Source organism: Pleurodeles waltl, chromosome 9 (genome assembly GCF_031143425.1).
Source record: "Pleurodeles waltl isolate 20211129_DDA chromosome 9, aPleWal1.hap1.20221129, whole genome shotgun sequence".
Taxonomy (NCBI): Eukaryota; Metazoa; Chordata; class Amphibia; order Caudata; family Salamandridae; genus Pleurodeles; species Pleurodeles waltl.
In genome coordinates this window covers 659,403,341-659,427,507 of record NC_090448.1, presented here as the reverse complement: position 1 = coordinate 659,427,507, position 24,167 = coordinate 659,403,341, and the positions used below count along the sequence as shown (strand labels likewise).

Here is a 24,167-nt window from a genome sequence, read left to right as displayed (position 1 = left end):
GTTTTCATAAATACTATCGGCAGATTCGTCACATCAGGAAGGCCAGACCAAATCATAATACTATGTAAACTACTTTATCAAGCACGCGTGCAGAAACGACCCTTAAATATATTTCTTATTAGCTTGAGCCGTTTCAATTAATTTAGTAAAGGAGTATTCGGTGGAACTTCGCGAATTCACCCTTGTAGCAGCTAAGCAAGCACTGGTCACGTGGACCCATGACGTGGCACGGCGCTGCGTCATTGACGTTCTGTTGTGGCTGCGCGCGGAGCAGACTTTGGAGGACGCCGGATGCTGCTGCCGCTAGACAAGGAGACTCAGGCCCCTCCTCGTCTTTAGCCCCGTGTGTGTTGTACGCCGAAGAGGAGTACTGGTGACCTACTACTCGAGGAAAGGCATAGTAGGTGGTAATGTAGGGCAATCACGCTTACAGGCTGTTGGACGGCCTCGGGCACAGAGATGTCACAAGCCAAAGAGACCTGCTTCTAGCTCTAGTTACTAAAGACTGGGAAGTGCACCTGCCTCCTCGACTAGAGCCTGCCACTCTACAAAACACCAGTTTGTGACGCTTAAAGCAGCCACTAGGCAAGAGTACGCGTCACTGTCCTGGGGCTTACTCACTGCACATATAGGTCCACTGTTTACAGTATCTCCTCTCCATCTTTGAATTCACTACTTTCCTATACTTTTGCTGTAATTGGAGCACTGTTAAGCCCCCAAACGCACAGTTTGCTTTAACTTCAAATCTAATATTTCCCCATTAGTTAAGAGTACATAATTGTTGCACTATTTGTAACCCTCCCTCCCCCGCCTTCACATTAACCCGTGCCCCACTCTCCAACCATTAATTCATACTTGTGAAGTTTTGTAGCTCTATCCTTGACACCCTGTAACTTTGTATTGTACCACCGCCCATCCTCCCCAGCCCACTGCGTTATTTTCATAAGCTGCATCCATCTCGTCTTATACTGGAGATGACCTGGCCCCACTGCCCTGCTGGAGCATGTTTTGACCTCGGCGATGCTCGCTACCTTTAAGCCATCCACACGGCAAGTGACAGAATACCTTAATGGAAAAGCACATCTTTTATTAAAAGCAACTGACAGCGGCTGCATTACTAAGGCGAATGGTTCTGTGCCTGATCGGCGACGCCTCAACTACTACTTCATCATTTGGATGTAGATACTTGTTTGATAGCGTTGGACGACGGCTTGCCTAGCAATATACACCTGGAAGAGGTGGCGGGAAAGTATTCTCGGACTGAAAAAAACTGACATTTAAAGCAATGAGGGATTCCAGGCCCCATAGTGGCTAGGGAGCTTTCAGAAGATCCTTTGCGACAGTCATGGAGTGCATGCACGCCACTTTACAGATTCAAGATAACACGTGTGGCATTAGCCAGGACATGGTATTCCAGAGTGAGGACGAAGTTTTCGAGTTATGTCCTCCTCACCAGGGAGATGATGCTGATCACTCTGTGTCTCCGGGTCCCGGAGAGCCCCCCCTAAACCAGAGCTCTGATGCTTCATTCTCATTTGTTTTAAGCACTGACAAGTCAGGCATGAGTAGTTCTGGATCAGATCCTGGAGGCACAGCCACTGGGAGCCAAGAACCTGGACAGAATCAGAGCCACGAGGCCAACGTCCTTCATGGGTCCTCTTCGACCAGTGCATCTAATGTGGACACTGAAACAACTGATGATATTTTGGACACAAACATAAGCGAGGGGGGTAGTTTGGGATCGGACACATCTTCGGCGGATGGTGCCGTTGATAGTTCGGCTCAGGTAAGCACTCCTGATACTCCCCCTGCAGTATCTGAATCTGTGGTGGATGCCTGTGACACTAACAACTCTTTGGATCTGTCTCTGGGTGCGACTGCCGCTGAAAGTTCTCTTCCTGACTTACAAGCCAATGGAAAGGAAATACCGGGGCAAGGGTCTGCTCATTTTTCCCAAGCAACCGAAGATGAAAATGGTAAAAACAAGCATGGGCCAAAGCGGGTGACTTTCCCGTCAGACGACGACATTGTTTCTGGTGCTGTGGAACCCAAAGACCCCTGGAGACATGGTAAACTATATATGCTTCTAAATATGAGTTATATAATGCCTTGGTTTGAAGTTTCAGCCACTATTTCTGAATTACTTAGTACAGGTTGGCTCTGGAGCTTGCTTTCTTACCCGATGCAGTCACATTTTTCTTTGTTGTGCTGATATGAGTCTTTGTTAAATGTATTTTAATAGATTGAGTGTGTCATACCGTGGACTCCTAAGGGTTGAGGCCGAGGCACATAAACTTTTGTCTAGATTGAATATGATTATATGCGTGATAGCTGAAAAGGGATTCAGCATGCAGTTGGTGATACCTTTTATTGAATCAGCAAAAAGAAAGTGTATACATTGCAATACATGAAACGTTCGATTTCACAGACTTTTCATCTACAAATGTGAGCAGTTTCCCAGGCTTTGACATTCTCACCTTTCATAGTGATTTTCAAACTGTCTTTTTAACTGATCGCGATGGCCATCATGCATTCGTGACAATATCTAAACTGTACCTATTGGTAATGCAAGGAACAGGCAGTGTGTGGTGGAAGCATTGTTACATTTGTCTCTGAATCGGTTACATTGTGGTGGGGTTGGCTGTTCTACGGAATAGGGCACTGGACTAATAGCCCCCCCCCCCTCGCACCACAGTACTAGAAACCATAGAAGGGTTTGGAGTACTGGCCCTGCTCCTGTAGTTCACATCTGTACATTGACCTTGTTTGTTATTACCTACTCGTGTGGCACAACTTCAGGTGCGTGAGCCGGTCTGCGGTTTGACTAGGGGTCCCATGGGAATGTCGAGTTTTTTTTTAATTTTATTTTTTAAGATCTGAGCTTAGCAGTGTTGCCTAATTTCTGCTCCCCAAAGGGTACATATGGAATGGAAAAAAAAAAGAAAAAAAACTCGGCATCATTCTAAGAACATATGACTAGCAGGATGTATACGAACACATGTTCAATCTGAAATGAGTTTTTCTCATTGAACTCCTTCCGAAGTAGCAGCTTAAATAGAACAATTAAGTTTTTCCTACACCTGCTCACAAGCTGCACTTTGCTAAATTCTCTTTCAGATAAAACATCAGATTAAGCTCTTTGACAACATTGTTTTGCTACTCTGTTATTGTCTTGATTGAGATATTGGCTTCTTAAATAGCTTTGTTTGTAAATTCACCTTGGGGGACATGATTTAGGGTGTCCGGTGCGAGAATTGCAAACTAAAATCCCAACCATTCATAGTGCACACCATAAAGTGCCTTTGTCTCTTGCACTACCAATGTCAACACATTCCTAGCCCCTAGCAATACATCTTTCTTAAATGCATGCCAGGAGTTCCTCATTAAGCTTTTTTCTCCCTATGAACTAGGTGGCTTGCCCACCTCTATTGACTCACCTTCTGATTCTCACGAGATAGTTGTGCTGAGGAACACTTATGCATTTCTGACACTACTTGCCCTAGTTGGAGCCTTAAACGCTCTACTGAGTTGTACTAGAGCAACATGCCACCACATTTACGATTTGCCAGTTTTAAAAGGTTGTTGTGTTTAAAATATTGCTAGTATATATGCTGTTTTTAATTTTGGTTAAAGGGATTGCAGTTTCCAAGTCATGTTCGTTTGTGTGTTTCCGTTTCCAGAGGCGTTACAAATTTGCCTTGGTTATGGCCGTTTTGTCTCGCATTTGAAAACACCTCCACGTCCGGCATCGCACTGGGAATTTAGGACCACAATAAACTACTTAAGAACATTGTACTGTTTTCCCAAGTCTCGGTAAAATACACTTTCTTGTGTCACTTTGAACGCTGAAATACCAATTATTTTTTAGACAAAATGTACTGCATCGAGTAGTTGTCATCCTCATTCATACTTGTTCTGGTTTTCTTTTTTTAACCTGCCAAAAATCTCGCGGAACACAGGCTTCTTCATTTTATTGCACTCTTTAAATGCCCAACCCGAGCAAGCCTAGCAGATGACACCTGTGTTCATTTTTACTTCGCCTGACCCAGCTGTGCAACAGTCCGATGGAAGACAGGCTGTGTTGCCGAACCTCTCTTTTTAATGGATGCCCACCGTGAGTGAGTGTAGGGAAGCTTCAGGGTAGGGCAGTGGACAGCGCATTTTATTTTGTATGCATCTTGGTATGAGCGCAGTGGATCAAGAGCCTGCCTTATTTTTGTGAGTGTGCATTCAGCGTAGTAACCCTGTTCTGCAACCGTTCTCGTCTGATCTAGTGGCTCCCTATGCGGATCAGATGTTGGGCATGAGTTGGCATAATGGCGTTCGTGGTATGTGAAACGCTGGCTCGAGTACCCCGAGAGTTCCGGCTCTTAGGACTGTGCATATTATTTTAGTGACTTTAAGCAATTCCTTTTGTGGTGTGTTGTTTATAAATAGTCAGTAGTATGTAGTGGTATTATCGTTCTAGGCTCTCGCCACCAGAACATATTGACAGAATCTCAGGTATCCTTTAAAGCATCGATGGCTACGTGAGATTTTCTTTAAGGGTGTAATTGGAATTTGTATTGAACACATTGACAGGGTTTTTGTTTGCAGATTCTATCTAATCTTACTGGCGAAAGGGGTGTCTCAGAAGAGGAGTTACATTCCAATTGTGATAGTGCTTTACAAGGTGAAAACAAGAATTAAATGGAATTTTATTAAACCTTCCACTTTGAAGGTAATTTACTTTGTGTTTTGCACAATTTGTCTTTGTAGCTGTGTCAGCCGTTGGAGTGCCAATTCCAGTGATCCATTCATAGATTGGAGTCTTAAAGTTAATGGGTCGATAGGTTTCAGGTTTTCTGGGCCATATATAGCACTCTGTGGTATGTCCTGTCTTGTATAAGTTTGAATATAGAGTGATCTTTATACCTCCACCTACTGTCCTGTTGGGTAGAGTGGAGGAGGATTGAAATAATGTGATTTGTAAAGTGCACTTTCACTAGATGGCTTTCTTGGTGTTGTATTGTTGTTGTTTATTGTTAGTTAACTCAGTGGTACGTATTTTATTGATCTTGATGTGATGCAAGGTTGAGTGAACCCACTGGGATTCGAACCTTTGAGCACGGTGGAAAACATAGATTGCTGCAGGGAAGGTGTTAGTTAAATGAGTCAACAGACTCATAAAATATTTGGTCTGTAGGTAGGTGGGCGATATTGTAGGACTTAATCCACTGCTTGTTCTTGTTACATATTGATATTTATGTTGATTTCTAAATGAAGAAAGAGAGCTGACTTTTATTGTAGCCAAGTATTAAAGGACTGTGATAGATGTATTTACGTTGTTTTAAAATGTGCTTTGGGTATTAAAAAAACAAAAAAACATGAGTGGAATATCATTGAGATGGGCGAAACACCAGGTTGGAGTGGTACCTCGAATTACATTGTTTAAATACATAAGGACATTACTAGCCCCAAAAAGACCATACACATACAGGTCTTGTTAGCAAAGTAGAGCAAGAAGTAGCGACTTTGGTGTTTGGATGTGGTTGAGACTGAGTGTGTTGTCTGGGGTAGAAGGCTTATTTCTGGGTGCTCTTGCTGTTATGGTGGTTGACTGGATTGCTTTTTCTGAGCAGGCTGTGTTGCACCACTTGCCTCACTCATACATAGCAGTTAAATATCTGGGTAGGAACACCCTGTCAAAATCGTATGTTTGCAGAGCTAAGGGGCAGTGACATTGCTCTGGACTGTTTATGCCCTCACTCTCGTGCCGTATGTTACCACTGATTTGAAACTGTTTTGCATCTAACCTACATTGATGTTTCCTCCTTCCACTGTAACCTATTTGTCCTGCTTCTGACCTTTGCTGCCTTTGCATTTAGTCTGTTTGGTCCCAAAGTATGTTTAGAGCAAGACACACTTGTAATATGTTTTACTGGTGGACCAGTTGTGAGGGTTTTTTTTTTTTTCTTTTTCTTTTTTCTTTTCAGATGCCATCTTCTTTCTCACTGATAATCTGCTCACTACCTGTTTTTGTGACAATATTGGTGAAACTGAGTAAGGCCATAATCACTGAGTGGTTTAGGAATTGTTAAAGAAAGTTTGAGTATTGAGTTAACCTGCTCTGCCATATGGTTGACTACTAGCCCCCACAAGATAGGTCTTACCTTATTAAGGTGATACCTTATTAACATGTAGGGTGGTAAGGGAAACGGTGAGTCACCTTTCTTTGAGACAGTCTGTCTCCCCATGGAAACCTTTTAAACTCTATTCCGGCCTAGAAAAATATACTCTCCCACTTGCGGGTCCGTTTTAGCTGGTGGAGCTATTAGGACCACCTCGCCCCTTCTGGCAAAGAACAGGTTTCTGTTCAGTCAGAAAGTGAAGGGGAAATAAAGAGCCTTTAAATCTTGTTGTTGTCACTATTGCTCTGTGTTCAGATATAGAGATCAAAAGTCAGTTTGTCTTATAATTGATTTTTCTTAGGACTGCAGAGTTCCAGGATTTTGTCTCGTTTTTCCTAACACACATTTAAATAGCTAAGTCAACTGTACAGACATTTCAAAACGTATTTCAGTAGTTCTAAACGCCCATTGCTTGTACTTCTGTGTGATGAAAAAATATTTAAAAAGGATGAAAACAAATCAGAAAACTTTACTTGGTTATGTGCAAAGAATAAACATACTTTCTGAAACCAAATTTTCATAGATTAATACATTATATAGTTTTTAGTAAAGCTGCAAGTTAATGGGAAGGTTTTTTGATTTTTTTTTTTTTTATCTGTAACTGACAGTGTGTTACCACATCATGCCTTAGTAATATATTTATTAAAAGTGAGTGTTCAAACATAAACCTAGAAACACTCATGCCCTGGTAGGAATGGTATTAGTAAAGTAAGAGGCAAGTAACAAATCCAGTGTCCCCTATATGTGGACTTAATTATTTTTTTACATGGAGCAAAGGTTTAGTCTATTTAATCAAATAAAGAAGTTTCTTTTTGTACAGCAAAAATGCCGAGCTCACATATTTGAAGAAACACTCATGACAATGAAGAAAAGGGCAACCCTGTAAACTAAAATAATTGCCTAGGATCACAGAATTTGAGACACATTTACTGGTCAAGAACATTACAGTTATGGTCGAGTAGATTACTCAAGTTACTTGACCTGCAGGAGTAGTAACATTTTTATGGTTTTTCGAGGCCTGCTATTCATTCATTTTATTGCTCTGCTTTCCTTGTTCTCTTTTTGACTAAACAGCACATTAGTGCTTTGCCAGTTAGAGGTGTAATAAAGTCCCCTCACAACTACAAATACGTGAGCACCCAGTATTCATGTGAGAGAAAGTTAGTGAATTGCCCTTGTGAATATGGATTCAGAGAAAATTAAGTGAGCCAGAAAGCAGATACTCCATGCCCTGTCCACTGGCTACCACACCTGTTTTCTTGGTCCAGGGAGTATCACCTCGGGCTTAAGATGCTTCCTCTCTACGATAGTGCAGAAGGCTCCAGTGTCCGTCAGTGCAGGCACTTTCCTCCCATTGACACCAACTTCCTGCACAAATCCCATTGTATTAGGATGAATGCTTTTCAGAGCATCTGGTTTCCTCTCCCAAATGTCCATAGCTAATAGGTTGAGTGCAAGGGATCCCTCTTGGATACCTTCACCCATGTATTGCTTGCTATCACAGGTGTCCCTTGGTCAGTATGCATGTGCAACTGTTTTCAACACTCCTTAGCTGTGGGTAAAATAAAAATTAAAAAAAAATATATATATATATTTTTTTTTAAAGCAGTAAAAAAAAGTAATTGTCTTCCATGAAGTTAGTAAAATGATACGTTTTAAAAAGTGGCAGTTTTTGTTATAATCCATACTGTAAATACTTAAATATATATATTTTTACCTTAAACCCCATCTAGATCAGGTAGACCTCAAGGTAAATGAAGCAGCTAATGCCACTGACCTGAGCTGACAAGCTGATCACACAGACCGGACAAAGAGTTATACTTATGTGTATATGTTGTTCTCTGTTTCTTGAAAATTTTGAAAGTATTGGCCTGATTTAAAGAAATTAAATGGAGTGCAGTGCAGCTGTACTGGAACACATGCTATGAGCAAAAAGTGTGCCTTTTGGAGAAATATGGTGAATATTTAATGTAAATACCCCTACTCCCAGGCAAGGGCAAAATAACACAACAATGAGTCCTTACTGCCCTATTCTGCTGTTGTTTTCCTTTTGTGCCTGCAATTTGCCCCTGGTTTCCCTTTAGCTGTGTTTTTAGGGGGCCTTAATCTAAAGGAACACCCATTGTTCAAACTCTACTTGGTCTGGAAAGGCCTGAAACTGGTCTACCCAACTGATACGTCTCAAGAGGATGTCTCGGCCAACCACCTTACTGCAATCTTTGTTCAGTGTGGTGGTGCCATAGTTTTAGGGTTTACTAGTAGCACCAGAAAAAATGCAAACTCATCCCTCCTACTCCATGTGTGTCTACCTCTAGTGACCTGTGGTAACATGGACCCCCTTTTGTTATGAATGCCAGTGTTGGCGATAACTGTGCTTTGTGAACCGAATACCAATATCTACCTATAGAGGAAATTGAACATCTTTCTGTGTAAATGCTGAATGTATGTTGGAGGGTCGATTCTTCTGAAAATAATAAAAAAAGACTACTACTGCCCATTTCCTCTTATGTTTCTAAGAGATGTCTAGGTCAGGTATATATGGTTTTCACCATGGTAGTCCTCCTGTGATCACTATTCGTAGCCACCAGACCTCTCAGTGCATGATGGGAGTAGGACAAAACTTGTCCTGCTCACCAACAGCTGTACTTTCCTAAAAGTGGACATACCTGCCAACCTGCATGGTTGGAATTTGAATTTAAAGGTTAGACCGTGGCTCCACTACCATGGGCTGGACTTATAACTGAAGTTAGATAATAGACGTATTACTGAGGTACTTTCTAGATTTCTGGACGAGACAGCCGTAGTCCTCTGGCCATGACTGAGCACCCGAGCAGCCATTGGAAAATCTGCTGTCCTCCTGTCAATAGAGAACTGCATAAGCTTATTCAGATGCAATGCCTTATGAAACAGTGACTTTGCCTGATGAGCATACTCCCACAGTGTGCTGTCATCACAGCAAACAAAGTGAAAATAGACCTTGCCATTAACTGGTGGGTGGCCCACCTAGACATTGGCCATGCCGTTACCTAAGACAGGCTTAATAGTCTTTCTGCCCCGCCCGCCTTCCACACCCGGGGAGCAGATTGGGGTTCTTACCACCAATATGCCCTTGGCAGGAGGCAGGAAACCCACTAGGTACCAAGGAGAGATGGAGATATTTGTTTATTTTTAGGATAAAAATATAGCATGGCCCTCTCTTGCCTAAGCATCAGGTCTATCCCGACCCCCCAAAGCACTAACATATGTAGCCTTGAGCACTCCGATGACAAGCATGGCTGTTTGGGTACCTTTGGATGTAGTTTTGACATGTGGACTGGTGAAGAGGGGGGTGACTCGTGTTTTCTCTGACTAGCGATTATGAGTGGCAGCACTGTTCGGGCTCGAAGTCAGCTGGTACCCAGTGAACCCCAAAATCCCTAGGCATTTCTGAAACTTGAAGACCCAAATTATTATAAGGGTGCTATAGCGTGTATAGATCCTGCTATGGTTTCTTATCAACAGTGGCGTGCAAATGTCAAACTGTGGCTAAAATCAAACATTTACCTCCTATTTCCGCGAGGGAAACTTGCGGAAGCTGCGGGATCCAAAAAATCCGACCACTTAGCACACCTCTACTGAATAAAAATGGTAACCCCATGTGTCTGGGTGGGCCTTTCGCCCACAACAGGAACTGACCAGACCAGGAACTGTCAGTTTTCATCCTTTCCTGTCGTGGCTGCTAGGCCCAGCCACAATAGCTGGATACCGTTTTTATCTGAATAAATTTGGAAACTCAGAATAGTATAATATTTACTAGTTGGATTTCTTTTCCTTTTCGGGTTCCAAATGTAAACTGATGTGCAAGAAAGAATTCATTTAGCAAAATACCCCATATATTCAAACATAGCAGTAATTGGTCTCTTCCCCCAATTATAGGCATCCCAGTCCCTGTGCCTCGCAGTAGTCAGCAGTTTGTGGTCCGCAGCACAGTCCGGTGGATCAATAATTAACACATTTCTACACATCTAGTGAGTGGTACAACATCCAGGCCTCCCAAACCCTCCCAAACTTTCGAGGGCAGCCTCTGATGGCATATGTTACCTTCTGTGCCACCATAAATCCATCTCTCTTCTCCATGTGTCCACCATTGGGTAGAGCTCCGATCCCCAAAGACGGGCAATATCCCTCTAAGCCCCCACTACCCAGAGGCTGCAGAATATAAGCCTAGCCCGGGGCAAGTCGACGTAGTTGTAGATTCCCAAAAGAATACATTTGGGGCCAAGTGTGATCTGCTCTGACAGCACTTCCCACAATTCCCCAACAATATTCCTGTATAACAGGGCATACCCAAATGGTATGCAAAAAGTTAAGAAAAATTCTCCTGGCATCTAAGACAGTTCGGGTGCTGTGCCCTCCCATAGTATGTAGACGCTGTCTATCATAGTAAATCCTATGCAGGATCTTGAACTGAATTAGCCTCAGCTGTGACCTAATGGATACTACTTGTTGGAATATCAGTGCTGCTTCCCAATCTATGTCTTCCAGTTCCCCTATATTGGACTCGCAACGACTGCGTAATCTGCAAAGTGTATCAGGCATGTTGTTAATGGTCCCATACACCATGAACACTATTGTAATGTCTAAATTCTCCATCAGCAATCTGCCTTCAAGTGCAGCATATTACTGTATTCCCTCCCACTGGAGGCCCTCTGCCCTCATGTATGCCTCAATCACGAAATTGAAAGAACTGCGTCATGTTAAGCTCATATTCGGCCTGAAGTGATTTGAAGGGCATGAGATCTTCCCCCGTCCAGCACATCTCCCATCTTGGCGATTCCAGTGCGATCCCAAGGGTCAAAGTCCGGCAGCTTACTGTTTTCCAGCAACTAGCATCCTTCCCACAGGGAGGCCACCCTGGTGGGCCTGTGCAACCATCCCAGTACATTAGTAACTTTAGCCCACACCCTGAGAGTCACCTAGGTAGCTGGTAAAAGGCGCGTCTTCCCCAGCTCTCTATAAATAGTGGAGACATGATTTCCCCATCCCACTGCTGTCTCTCCTGCCAAAAAGTAGGGTGGTCCCCTGGGTCAGCCATTCATCCATCCATCCATTAATATTAATCAGGTGAGCCGCCCAATAATATGCCTCCAAATCCGGCAGGGACATGCCCCCACTATACTGATTATGCTGCAGTTTTTTAAGTGCAAAACGAGGATGTTTCGTGTCTCCCACAGAAAGAGCTGTATATCTCGTGCCACGGTCTGGAAGAACTCCAGGGTGATCCGGTAATATGTATTTTGTAAGACATATAGCAATTTCGGGAGAGGGATCATCTTAAACATAGCCAAACAAACCATCAGAGTGAGTGGTGGGGGGCCTCTCCAACGCGCCATATCAGTTTGACAAGCTCTCGTCACCATTCCCAAGTTACGAGTGTAGCAAAGATCTGCCTTATGTGTCATGAATATACCAAGATATTTGAATCCCTCACTCGAATATTGCAAATGTCTTTGAGGGAGCGGAGAACCGTATTCTCCTGCAGGGCATACAACACAGATTTATCCCAGTTAATCTGGTAACCATTATAGCTCCCATAATCTGCAAATACTTGGAAAAGTCTCAAAAGAGATTCTAGGGGTCTTGCCACATATAAAAGTATGCCATCAGTATACAAGGAAATGCGTTCCTCCTCAATCTCCTCCTCTCTCAGCTTGAACCCATGCAACTTGGGATGAACACGGATCATGCATGCCAGTGATTTTATTGTGAGGGCAAACAGAGGGGACATGTCCCCTGCCAAGTGCCCCTTGTATTGGGAAGCTCAGATGAAAGGGTCCCATTCACCCTACCCGCTGCCACAGGGTTATAATAGAGCAGTCTCACCCACTCCCGATATCTGGGGCCCTATCCAAATCTCTCCAAGGTACTTTCCAGAAATGGCCAATGCAGCGCATCAAAGGCTTTTTCAGCATCCAAGGCCAAAAATGTGTGTGGGTCTGGGTGTTATAGGATAGTAGGTATCCAGTTATGTGTGCGACTCAAATTCTATCTTGTGGAGTGTCCTGGCTTGAAGCCGGATTGATCTCTATGGACTAGGGGAGTGATAACACTGTAGAGGCGTGTTGCTAAGTCTGTGGCTAAAACCTTCACCTCTACATTGAGGAGGGAAATCGGTCTATAGAATGCACAGGACATTTTAGGCCTTCCTTCTTTGTGAATCACAACTATCTCGGGCCACCTCAAGCCCCAAGGAAAGGCTCCTTGGCTTCTCGCCTCCAGGAACATATTAAGGAAATAAGGAGCCAAGAGATCTCCAAATCTTTTAAAGAGCTCTTCTGGGAATCCGTTAGGCCTGGGACTTTCCCAGAGCGCAGCCTCGTCGTGGCCGTTTTAATCTCTTCCAAGGTAACATCTCCTTTCAAAACTGCCCGAGCCTCCGCGTCCAGCACTGAGACGATTATACCCTGTAAGTATTCCCTAATCCGGTGGGCATCCTGCAGAGGGCGTGCCTTGTATAAATTACAATAGTAATTGGCAAAGGCCTCTGCAGTGTCTTTATTTGAGGATACCCTATCTCCCTCCGGGGTCACAATCTCATCTACCCACCTCGCTTCCATTTCCTTCCTTCCCAGCCAGGCCAGGCGTTTCCCTGCTTTATCTCCTGTTTCATATAGCTGGTGTTGGGCGGTGCACAGCTGGATTTTAATCTCCCTTTCCACCGCTTCCCTGGACTCAGCCCTCACTAGCTCCAGTTGGCAGACGGCGGTAGGGGGCAGGTACACATCCCAAAGCCTCCTCAAACTCCAGAAGCTGTCGCTCATACTTTTTCAAGGTTTCCGACACTTTGCTTCTCTTCCGTGCCGCTAAGTTCTGAGTTCTATCCTGGATAACTGCCTCATATGCCTCACAGAGAACCACAGGAGACTTGACCGACCCCAAGTTTTTCTAAAAAATATGGCTCCGTGTCTACTCAAAGCCCATAAGCCACCTCTCGATCCTGTTGGTCCCAGGCCTCCAATCTCCTTGTCCAGGTTCCCCCTCCTCTACCCCCAACCGCACCATCAGAGGAGAGTGGTCAGACAAGCCCCAGGCCAGGTAATCTGCCTGGTGGATAGTCTCCACCTCCTCTGCTGGGGTGAAAATATAATCCAGTCTAGAAAAGACCTTATGGGCCCCCTGAAAAGTAAGAGTATTTCCTGTCAGTGGGGTGGGCACACTGCCACAGGTCCAACAATCCCAAGGCTGCTGTGAAGTGATACAATGGGGGGGATGCAGACCCCCCCCCCCCCCCCCCCCCCCCCGGACACCCCAGATCGTTCCAGATCCATCTCCTTCACATCATTAAAATCGCCCCCCAGCACATGGAGTCCGCCTCCAGTAAAATCTCTGTTAGTTTCTCGAGCAAGCGAACCTGGAGTCTGGGCGGGGCAAAAGCACTGAAAAACACTACTTCCTGTCTGCTTCAAAAACCCCTGCACCCCCACGAATCTACCTGCTTGGTCAGCCCACTGCCTTGTGAGGCAGAAGGGAGGGGACTTGTGGATCAGAATTGCCACCCCCCTAGAACTGGAAGTAAAGCCCGGGTGTGCCAGCATAACATTGGGCCCTCTACCCAGGAATTTACACTCTGTGTCCTTAAGATGCGTCTTCTGCAAAAGCAAAATATCCGGGTGCAGCCTCTTTAAATATTGAGACACCAAACAATGCTTAACCTTACCCCCATTCCCATTCACATTCCAGGATAAGACAGAGGGCCTGTGTTTCCACCCAGGAAGGCCCTGAATCACCTGCGCAGGACATTTTTGATCAAGGAAAAAATGTAGTAAGTGGGGGTGGGGGGTGAGGGGGGGACCCCGTATCTAGGATACCTTCACTAGGAGAAACCTATTAGGCACATGTGTCTGTGGCTTATTTACACTAAACAAAAACAGGCAAAGAACAAACCCCCTCAAAACAGATGTCAATACCATCCCCCTTCCCACCTCCCCTGTGAGTACTAAACCCCTTACACCATCTCGGCAGGAGTTGAGAGGTCTGTAGACCCCCGCTTCTTATCCCTTCAATTCAGAACTTCAAACCAAATCAAGGGTAACCGTAGAAGAGAGTAAGGCTCCCAGAGTCAATCCTCAAAACAGAAAAATGTAAAGGTGGGAGCAGAAGGAACCAGTACACATTCCTTCAGCCCCTTATCACAATGCTGCCTCCACAGTCTTGACACCACCCTCGGCCCCTGGGACTGTTTCTTCAGTTTCTATGGGAGTGATTGCTGCTATCAATGGATGAGGAGTCTCGGATTCCGCCCCAGTGTCGGCGCCTGAGTCAGCCATCCCAACCCCCATAGCAACGTCCTCCCTTCTGTCCCTCTTCCGGGTGACCATGTTCCGGCTTCCCTCCAAGTCAGATGAAACTGCTCTACCCCATGTTGCTCGTGTCAGTTGCCACGGCGTGTCTTCATCCCCTCTCTGTCTTCTCCGGCCCCTTCGCCTGAGACGCGACCAATCCTTTGATCCTGCGCCCCTGCTGTCCTTGGGCCTACAGTCGGACCCTTGACTCCCCTTCCCGGACAGCTGGGGTTGCTCCTCGAGCCACTCCAAGGCCTCCTCCGGTGTCTGGAAGAAGAGTGTTTTTCCTTGGAACAGGACCTTTCATTTTGCTGGGAAGAGGAGCATGTATTATAGCTGGAGGCTACGGAGTCTAGCCTTCACGGAGTCGAATGTGCAACACTGCCTCTGAACCACTCTAGTGTATTCTGGGAAAATCATAATTTTAGAATTTGCATGACTGACTTCCCCCAATTTGTGAACTTCTGTTAAGATCATATCCAAGTCCTGAAAATGTAGAAAGCGGGCAATCATTGGTCTAGTGGGATCCCTAAGGAGTCCTTCTTCCCCCACACCGCGATGGGCACGTTCAATCACAAAACAGGTCGAGAACTTCTCAGGCGGCAAGACTCGTAGCCATGCATCTAGAAATTGGCCCACATTTTTACCTTCAACTCCTTCCGGAAAGCCCACAAATCTCAAATTATTCCTGCAGGCCCAGTTTTCTGCATCTTCCAGCCTCCACGTGATATTCTTAAGGACCCTAGTCTCTGCCATTTCCTTGGGGAGACCTCGGACAGTGTCCTCAAGGTTCGATGTCTCTGCCGATATGACACGTTCTGCCACATTCCAGAGGTCCTGACGCAGGAGGGAAACCTCTGAGCACACCTCTCCCACACACCCCCCTCCAGGGCCTCTCTGGAGGACTGAATTACTGACAGAAGCCCAGCATTATCTGCCACCGCTGGAGGTTCTAGTGCCGGTGGCGGTAGGGTCACCACCCACTTATAGCAGTCCATATGACCCTGTCAGGGCAGCTTGGGTCCTTTTCTCTCGCTCTCTGTCACTTATATCGCAACCCCCTTCAGAGACACTGGGAGTCATCCCACGGTGAATCCTTCTCAAACTGCATTTTCCAGCTGCTGCAGCCCCAGGACACCAGGCCACACCGGAGACCCAGTAATCAATGTGCGGTCCTGGATATCTCCCCAGAAGAGATCCAGCCTAGTAGAGCCGTGTCCACCCAGGTTTCACTGTGTTAAGGGGTATCAAGGTCCCCAAGGAAGGGGGAAAGAGCTCACTGATGAACCTGGGTTCTCCCAACTTTACTCCATCGCAGGCGCTATAATCCGTGTTACAGACCACTGGGTGCCATACTCCTTCTCTTCCTCCCAGGGCGTGGCCCTCACAAACACCACTGGGCCAGTCCTTCTTCAAATTCGCACCGGCCTCCTCATACCATCCACATCTTCACCCGCCTGCTCGGACCTGGGGTGGGGCGCCCAGTCTCCTTTGACACAGGAGACCCTTCTTCTGTCTCCAGGTGGGTCTCCTCTGACCCGGCCCTGTGTCTGAGGTGTCGCAGGCCGAGGAGCCGTGCAGGCTGCCGGGGTCAGATGGCCGGTCAGGCCCGGCCCAACGGCGCAGGACTGCCCGCCTCTGCCCCCACTGCTCTGGTGGTGGCTCACCAGTCTCCCTGCAGCACCGGGGCCGGACTGGGAGGCATGCGGATATCACCTCAGGATCTCGCCGGGACAGAGCTCGTTCAAAGAGAGTCTGTCTCTGGCTCCATCTTGCTCTACCCCTAGTGAACCATTTTGTAAGGAAACCAAGAAGTTTAGACACTTGTGAAGGTGTTTCATATTGTCTGCTCAGGTAAGACACTCCTAATACTGACTAGTATTTGTCAGAGTTGGAACTGCATAGTGGTTGGGAAGCGACATCTAGGAGAAGCAAAGCAACTCAACTAAAGGCATTAACAAATATTATTTCCATGTATAATTGAAGGCAGGCCAGTGCTTATTATATGGAGTTGGTGATGCTCAGTCTGATTTATTTTTTCTTTTTCTTTATAAGATGGTGTGCTGATGACCGTAAGTTAGTTTTTTTTTAAATAAATGGATGTGCTGTTAGCATGTGGAAGTCCTTACTCTCACTCCATTCCGGAGCTCACAGTGTAGCCATCGGACAACATCCTCTTTTATTAATGGAGAACTTCTAGGTTGCCTGCCTGTGGTGGAGCCAACAGAACCTTCCTCAACCCCTCGAAGGGTGCCCAGCTCCCTCCAGTGAGTTTGTTTGTACCTCTCTGAGATCAGCTTCTTGGGAGAGAGATATGCTCTATGATGAACAGGTGAGCTGGCTCAGTGAAATGCTGAGCCCCTGTTCATATATGCGAATACGCTATCTAAAGCGCGTACATTTATCTATGAATTGGCCCTAAAACTGGAGGACCGAAAAAAGCTTAACTCCTGCACAGCACGCTTTTCAGCACACATGCTTTTATGCAGTATTCACCATCCTAGCCATTTTTGTAATAAAAAAAAATAAAAATCCTTATCGCGGCTCCATTTGCGATAAAATCCGGTTTGCATATCTACAGTGTCAATCTTCTTGTGTTCCATTCGGCATGCAGTGGCTCAAATAACGAAGGAGCTGTTACAGAAATTATGACTACTTTATTCATAGGTGTTTGTTTAACCAACAACTTTCTGCCAATGTATAAGGTGTATCTGGGAAAAGACAGTTTGGACCTGTCAAATGAGAACTGAATTAAAAAATACAATAGTGCATTATCAATGTGCTTCTGTGTTTCTGGCACAGACCTGAATCTTTGATAGACAAATGTTGAGGAGGTATGGACCAGCGTTCATCTCAGAGCAGCTTTGTAATTGAAGGCAGAGGGCCGAAGCTCTACATTGCTATTTGTGACTAGCTCACGTTATTGTTCATTTACATTCTGGGATGTGCAAGTCTGTAGCTCTAACCGAAAAACAATACTGCAGCAGTAGGAAAGCTCAAACAATGCTAGGCCTATACGCAGAGCTTTAATTGGGATGAAAAAACTGGTGGGTCTCAAAGTGGTGTGGCCAATGTAATTAAGGGCGTGGCTTAAAAAACATAGGCTATAAATCTGTGCTTAGCATAGTGTGCCACCCAACTGGTATTTTGCTGCTTCTGTCATTGCATCCAGGTATGTAATACAACCAGTAACACTGAAATCCTCATTCTCTAGTCTCCACCAGTCAACAATCTCTGCATCTTTCAAATGCCCAAAATAAAAGCTCTGCATCTTTCAAATGCCCAAAATAAAAGCTCTGCATCTTTTAAATGTCCAAAATTAATGTATACCATGCCATAGTGCTTCAGGATATTGTGCCTGAATTACAGCTTGGAGATGCACCACGAAAAGTTGCCTTGTGATGTAATATTTAATTATATGCTGCTTTTTAAAATCATCATGAATAAAATGAAAATTATAATTTTGATGCATTTTCTTTTGTCAGTTCTATTCTCCCGTGTTGATGTCCCAAATAGTCGCATAAATGTCTCAGTCTATTATTAGTCATTACTCATTTTAAATTTTACCACGCAAGCTTTGCTCTTCTCCCTTCTCTTTTCTAACAAAGTACAATGCTAGTTTCAGTATTTCCATGAGCAAAAACCATTTTGTAGGGCATTTTCTTTCTAGTTGAAGTATCCATGTTGCTTATTTGTAAAAACGTCATTTGGTATGGCATTGAAATATGTATAACTATGCAAACAAGCTTTACATTTGTATTTATTCCCTAGTCAGTTCAAAGTTTACACAAATGAGTTCCCCAATTGTTGCAACTGAAATGAATTTGCAACTATATCAACACATTTTTTGGAACACTGCATGTTCTCTATTTTCATGTTGCTACCGGGAGGCAGCGGGCAGACCTTCAGACTTGCAGTGACAACTTTTTATTTTAGGAACCCGGAGGGTGAGAGCAAAAATGGAGAGTCTGACAGGGACCCGTCTCAGTACCTGCTTTTTAGAATTGCCAGTGCTGAGCACCAGCAGGAACCTGCTCACTTAAAGACCTGCCTACACGACAAGATATCATAATCCCTTGCAAACTGAATTATTTTGAGTGCAAAATAGTTATCAAGGAAACCTTTGTATTTCCAAAATGGGCACAAGATAAGGATTAGAGAAGCAGTGGTTATTTGCACATCTCTGCATTCCGGGTTCCCCATACAAGCATGTGAATTACAAGGCATATCCCAAATAGGCGCCTTTTTTTACACACTGCCTTACATTTGGAAGGAAAAAAAGTAGAGAAAGACAAGGGGCAATAACACTTGTTCTTCTATTCTGTCCCCCCCCCCCCCTCCCCACCCCCCCCAAGTCTCCTGATAAACATGGTACTTCACTTGCGTCGGTAGGCCTAATGCCTGCGACAGGAAACACAACATCACATTTTACATTGAAATCTGACCTGTTTTTTGGAAACTGCCTAGCTGTGCATTTAGGCCTCTATCTCAGCCGGCGCGTAGGGAAACCTACCAAACCTGTGCATTTTTAAAAAATAGACACCTAGGGGAATCCAGGATGGGGTTACTTGTGGGGCTCTCACCAGGGTCTGTTACCCAGAATCCTTTGCTAACCTCAAAATTTGGCAAAACACACTTTTTCCTCACATTTCAGTGATAGAAATTTCTGTAATCTGAGAGGAGCCACAAATTCCCTTCCACCCAGCATTCCCCCAAGTCTCCCCACAGTGCCTAGCTGTGGTTTTTGGTCTCTATCTCAGCCGGCATCTAGGAAAACCTAGCAAACCTGTGCATTTTTGAAAAGTAGACACCTAGGGGAACCCAGGATGGTGGGACTTTCACCAGGTTCTGTTACCCAGAATCCTTTGCAAACCTCAGAATTTGGCCAAAAAAATAACTTTTTCCTCACATTTCAGTGCTGCAAAGTTTTGGAATCTGAGAGGAGCTACAATTTTCCTTCCACCCAGCATTCCCCCAAGTCTCCCGATAAAAATGGTACCTACTTGTATGGGTAGGCCTGGTGTCTGCAACAGGAAATGCCCTAAAACACTATGTGGACACATCAAAATGATCAAATATAAAACGACCTGTTTTTGGGAGTGGGGGAGGGGGGGGGCACCTGCTTTTTTGGTCCTGGGGTCAGCAGTCATCTAGGGAAACAAAAAAATGTTGGGGAAATGTGTGATTTGACGCAAAGTTTGAGGTTTGCAGAGCTTTGTGGGTAAGAAAATGGTGCAGGATGCATGTGAAGCACACCGTCCTAGACTCACCCAGATGTTTAGTTTTCAGATGGATCTAGGTCTCATAGATTTTTCTTGATGGCAGCATCCCAAAGTCCAAAAAGTGCAGCCCTCACCATCCCAAGTGGGAAGATTTTGGGAGTTAGACAAGCTCTCATGGCCCAAATGTAAAACCAAACCCCAAAATAATCAAATTTCCTCTTGCTTGCCGTGGGGATAAAATCTTTTAATGTGCGGGGAGAGAGCTGAAAGACTGTTACCCACTTCAGTTGGGGTGGGGGCATACCCATGCCCATACTGGTTGGTAGCCACCACTCCACAATTTTTTTGTTTTATTCCCTGGCATTGAGTAGGCTTTCTGAAATCCATCCTCCCCCGTGAGTGGTTTGGGGGTAATTGCCCCATTTGGTCACCGGTGGGAAGAACAACTTCGTCCCCATTTATTGGTGGGGGTATGGCCATTTCCCCCCACCCTCTTTTTTTGAAAAAAAATCTTCCCTGCTGTCTGGTGGGCTTTTTGCTCCCCTGTAGGGTAGATGAGCCTTACAGAAATAGGCCGATCTGCTCCCAGTGTGGGCACAAATGGTCTAAAATAACCTTGCCCCCAGGGGAGAGAAGCTTTTATGAAATTGTTGCAGGGGGCAGATAGGCCTAATAAAAATAGGCCGATCTGCCTAAAAACAATTGGCCTTCCCAGGGGAGCGACTTAACTAAGGGGTCGCTCCCCATGTGTTAAGAAAAAAAAAAGAAAAAAAACCAAAAAACTATCCCTGGTGTTTAGTGGCTTCTGCCGCCAGGGGGCAGAAAAAGCATAATAAAAAATTGCCTCCTGGGGAGCGACCCTTGCCTAAGGGGTCGCTCCCCTAATAAATGTAAACAAAACAAATTAATCCCTGGTGTTTAGTGGCTCCCCCCCGCCCCCTCCTTGGGGGCAAACCGGCCTAATTAATATAGGCCGATTTGCCCCGAGGGGGGACAGAAAAGGCCTAATTGCCCCTGAGGAGTGACCCTTGCCCAAGGGGTCGCTCTCCTAATAAATGTAAACAAAAAAAATGAATCCCTGGTGTCTAGTGGCTCCTCCCGCCCCCCTTGGGGGCAAAGCAGCCTAATTAATATTGGCCGATCTGACCCCAAGGGGGGTAGGGGCAGGGGTGTTGAAAGGGGGGGGGGGGCAGAAAAGGCATAATAATAAATTGCCCCCAGTGGAGCGACCCTTGCCTAAGGGGCCGCTCCCCTTATATGCCAATAACAGACAAAACAAAAATCCCTGGTGTCTAGTGGCATTCCTGCAGCCCGATCGCTATTCCATTCCTTTCACCAATCCTTTCCCTTACTTTTCATGCCTCACTCACATCCCCTGCCCCCGTACCGAGGAGAAACTAATCTGTTTCTCCTCGGTCGCGCTGGAAGCTTAGCTTGCACGATGGGAGGCGACCTCTAAGGTCGGCATGCGATCACGGTCTGACGTCATCAGATGTCACGGGGGCAAGTGTGGAAGGGGAAGTGATTTCCCCTTCCATCCCTGCCCTGGGAGGGGGTGAGTGGGAAGCGTCTGTGGGGGGACTAGCGCTCCCCCCAGTGGGCCTAGTGCAGGATGTAACAGTTGCGCCCTGTGCACTCGAGCGGTGCTGCCCAGAATGTAATTAGTTGTGTCCACGGCACCCAACGGGTTAGTACCTAATTCTTACACAGTCTGCGGGTCTATGCTCAACAGGGTGGAGGTTCTATTGTGGTAGTGTAGACGTTGTTCAACTTTGTTCCTTTGTGTGAAGCTGGCACAGTTCAATATTTCTTGTTTTGTTGCATTTGTGGAGCGCTTACTATCCCTATGTGGGACGCTAAGGATCGCGATCTACACCGTGTGGGTGTGTGATTTGAAGTGTATTTGTCGGTACAATAACTGTTCTCTGCATTCCTAATGATCACACTAAAGCTAGGGAGACATTGCCAGTACTTTTAGTTGTCGTGTAGAATTCGAGGATGGCTGGTACTGTGAGAGGGAGCTGAAATTGATCACCTAACATGGGCAGTATCCTGCGTGTGTTCTCACAGCATGCAGATATCATTTAACTGGCACAAATCATTCTGTTAGTCTTTTCAGACCAGGGTCCAGTCTGCAGTTATTGGTCTTTGAAATTTGGCCACCTTCTGGGCATCTGGCATTTAAGAAGTGAGTTAAAGGTGGTCTTGTGTCCGAACTAAAAGATTGTGACTGACTTGCGCCAGTTGGTAGCAGTAGATCCGACCCAGCTGCCATGGTTGACTAACTAGGTATCCGTTTACTGTTATACAATGTGTTCCATCGTCTGCCAAAATTGACTGTATAACTAAAAAAGCAAACTTCTGTATTAAGCGCAGTTAAGAAATGTACTTTGAGGTGCATTGAATTTCACTAGTATTTCATTTTCACATAAATGTGTGTATCGCAGAACGTGCAGTTTTGGTTAGCCTTTGTTTTTCTTGGATACTACTGGTGTCTACGGCTTCAGGAACAACTTGTTAGAAAGAGGCTTCAAGAACTACGAAATGTATTACTGTAGTCGCCGTACTGTTTTATTTTTATTTTTTTAAGTATGTGCCTCGAACAGTGTAAAATATGCACTTCCTGGCAAGAGCAGTTTATACTGACACCAAGCCATGCCACAGCTGTGTAAAGCGAGGCGTCTTGGAGGTTAGATTTTGTACTGTCTTGAAGAATAGACTCTGTACTGTGGCTGAAAACGTGAGTACCGCGTTTGAAATACTTTAAAAGCCGTATGCTTTCAATTTGTTATTCAAATGATAAATACGCTTAGCTCCGTAATACGGTAGAATGGCGATCATCATCTTACCTTGAGGTGGGCACGTGTACTACCTCGTATTAACGGTCGGCCACTTTTTTTTGGCTATTTCTTTCAAGCAGAGATCCCGTGCTGCGAACTAGAGGGGAAGCTTATTCTGAGCATCCGAAGGCTTCCCGCCGACCTCGTTCGTTGAGTAAACTTCACATTGCAGTGTCGATCCCACAGCTGGCCAAGTAATTGTGCGGGGCTTCCGCTGAGCCCGACAATATGTAAACTTTCCCAGTTTAAACCAACAAAATCTCCTTCTACAGATTTTTAGGCGTCAGAGAGTATTTCTAGCTTGTTGCTTTTTCCAAGTGAGTTTCGGTTTACATATGCTGTTTCTACACGTTTTGTTATTGTTCCTAGTTCACGGTTTTTATGCCTGCGTTTTCTTTTTTGTTCCTTGACTGTAAACGCAGACATCACTTACTTTCGTCAGTGCTTCCGCAAAAGCTTCATGTTCTGACTGTAAGGCTGTTTGAATTAATATGACTGTAAGCCCGTTTGAATAAACACACCATCTAGAATAAACGCTGATTAGGCAAACATGGCGTCACCTTCTTGTGTGACATTAATAATGCTTCTCCCTGAGTTCTTCCTTTTTATACTGAATGCCTGGCATTTGAATGTTTGGGGGATAAAATCGAAACCAGCACAAAACTGTTTAAGGTGAAGAATTGCTGAAACGTTGACAAAGCCAATAGATCTTGCCTATGCGAGAGCTATTGTTTTTGACCTTGTGTTTTAGCCATGCTGTACACCAGTGTGGCTGCTGTTCAGCATTGTTAAAAGTGACTGGGGCAGGGGTAGACTGGGGAAAGGGTGATTGGAGGTAAATTAGGAAGGGGTTGGGTGGGGGTAGATTTGGTGGAGCACAATCGATTGGGGGTAAATTGGGTGGAGTGAGGTAGACTGGATTGGGGTAGTTTGGAGCGAAGTGGGGGAAGTTGGGTGGGTTAGATTTCGGGTACAGTGGAGTAGATTTGAGTGGCGTAAGGTGGAATGGGATAAATGGTGTGTAATGGAGGGGTATGGAGTGGTGTTTTGTCTGACAGTGGCGTAGATTGAAGTGGCGTATCATAGAGTGTCTGAGTGGAGTGTCATGAAGTGGAGAGCATAGTGTGGATTATTCATGGTGTGGTAGTTCACTGCCATGACAGAAAACACATTTTCATTTGAAATGACAATTACATTTGCACTGAAATACGGTTTTAATGCACACAAACGATGTGTGCAAATGTCATCAACTACTGTATTGATCTTTTTGATTGCACTCAAATTTTTCCACCACACTTCAGAATAAAAAAATACATGTTTCATTTGTACTAATTCTGATAAAACATCACTGTTCATTTTTTTGTTTTTTGCTAGGAAAAAAAACTTCCTACACCCTCTCCTCTTACATGTATGCTCCGCAGGATTGTCACTTAGTCTCTCACTTTGAAGTCAGACAAAGGAAGGTAAAACAGCAGTCTCTTTCTGAAGACTGAGCTTCACATTTGAACTCTGTGTTTGAATGCACACCAAATATGACAAGATAAGAACAACATTTAAGGCCTGTTTCAAGTAAACAATTTATTGGAAGAATACAGTAAACAAGGTTTAGGTGAT

At 45.0% G+C, this 24,167-nt stretch overlaps 1 protein-coding gene across 1 annotated transcript in view; it reads left to right on the top strand.

Annotated features, from left to right (window-relative positions):
• The first annotated feature begins 241 nt into the window (after nucleotides 1-241).
• PPP1R37 (protein phosphatase 1 regulatory subunit 37) overlaps nucleotides 242-24,167 on the top strand; it is a 726,853-nt gene continuing 702,927 nt past the window's right edge. The window contains exon 1 of the mRNA XM_069207728.1: nucleotides 242-2,069. Coding sequence (XP_069063829.1) covers nucleotides 1,346-2,069 — 724 coding nt within the window. The 5' untranslated portion in view covers nucleotides 242-1,345. The remainder of the gene's footprint in view (nucleotides 2,070-24,167) is intronic.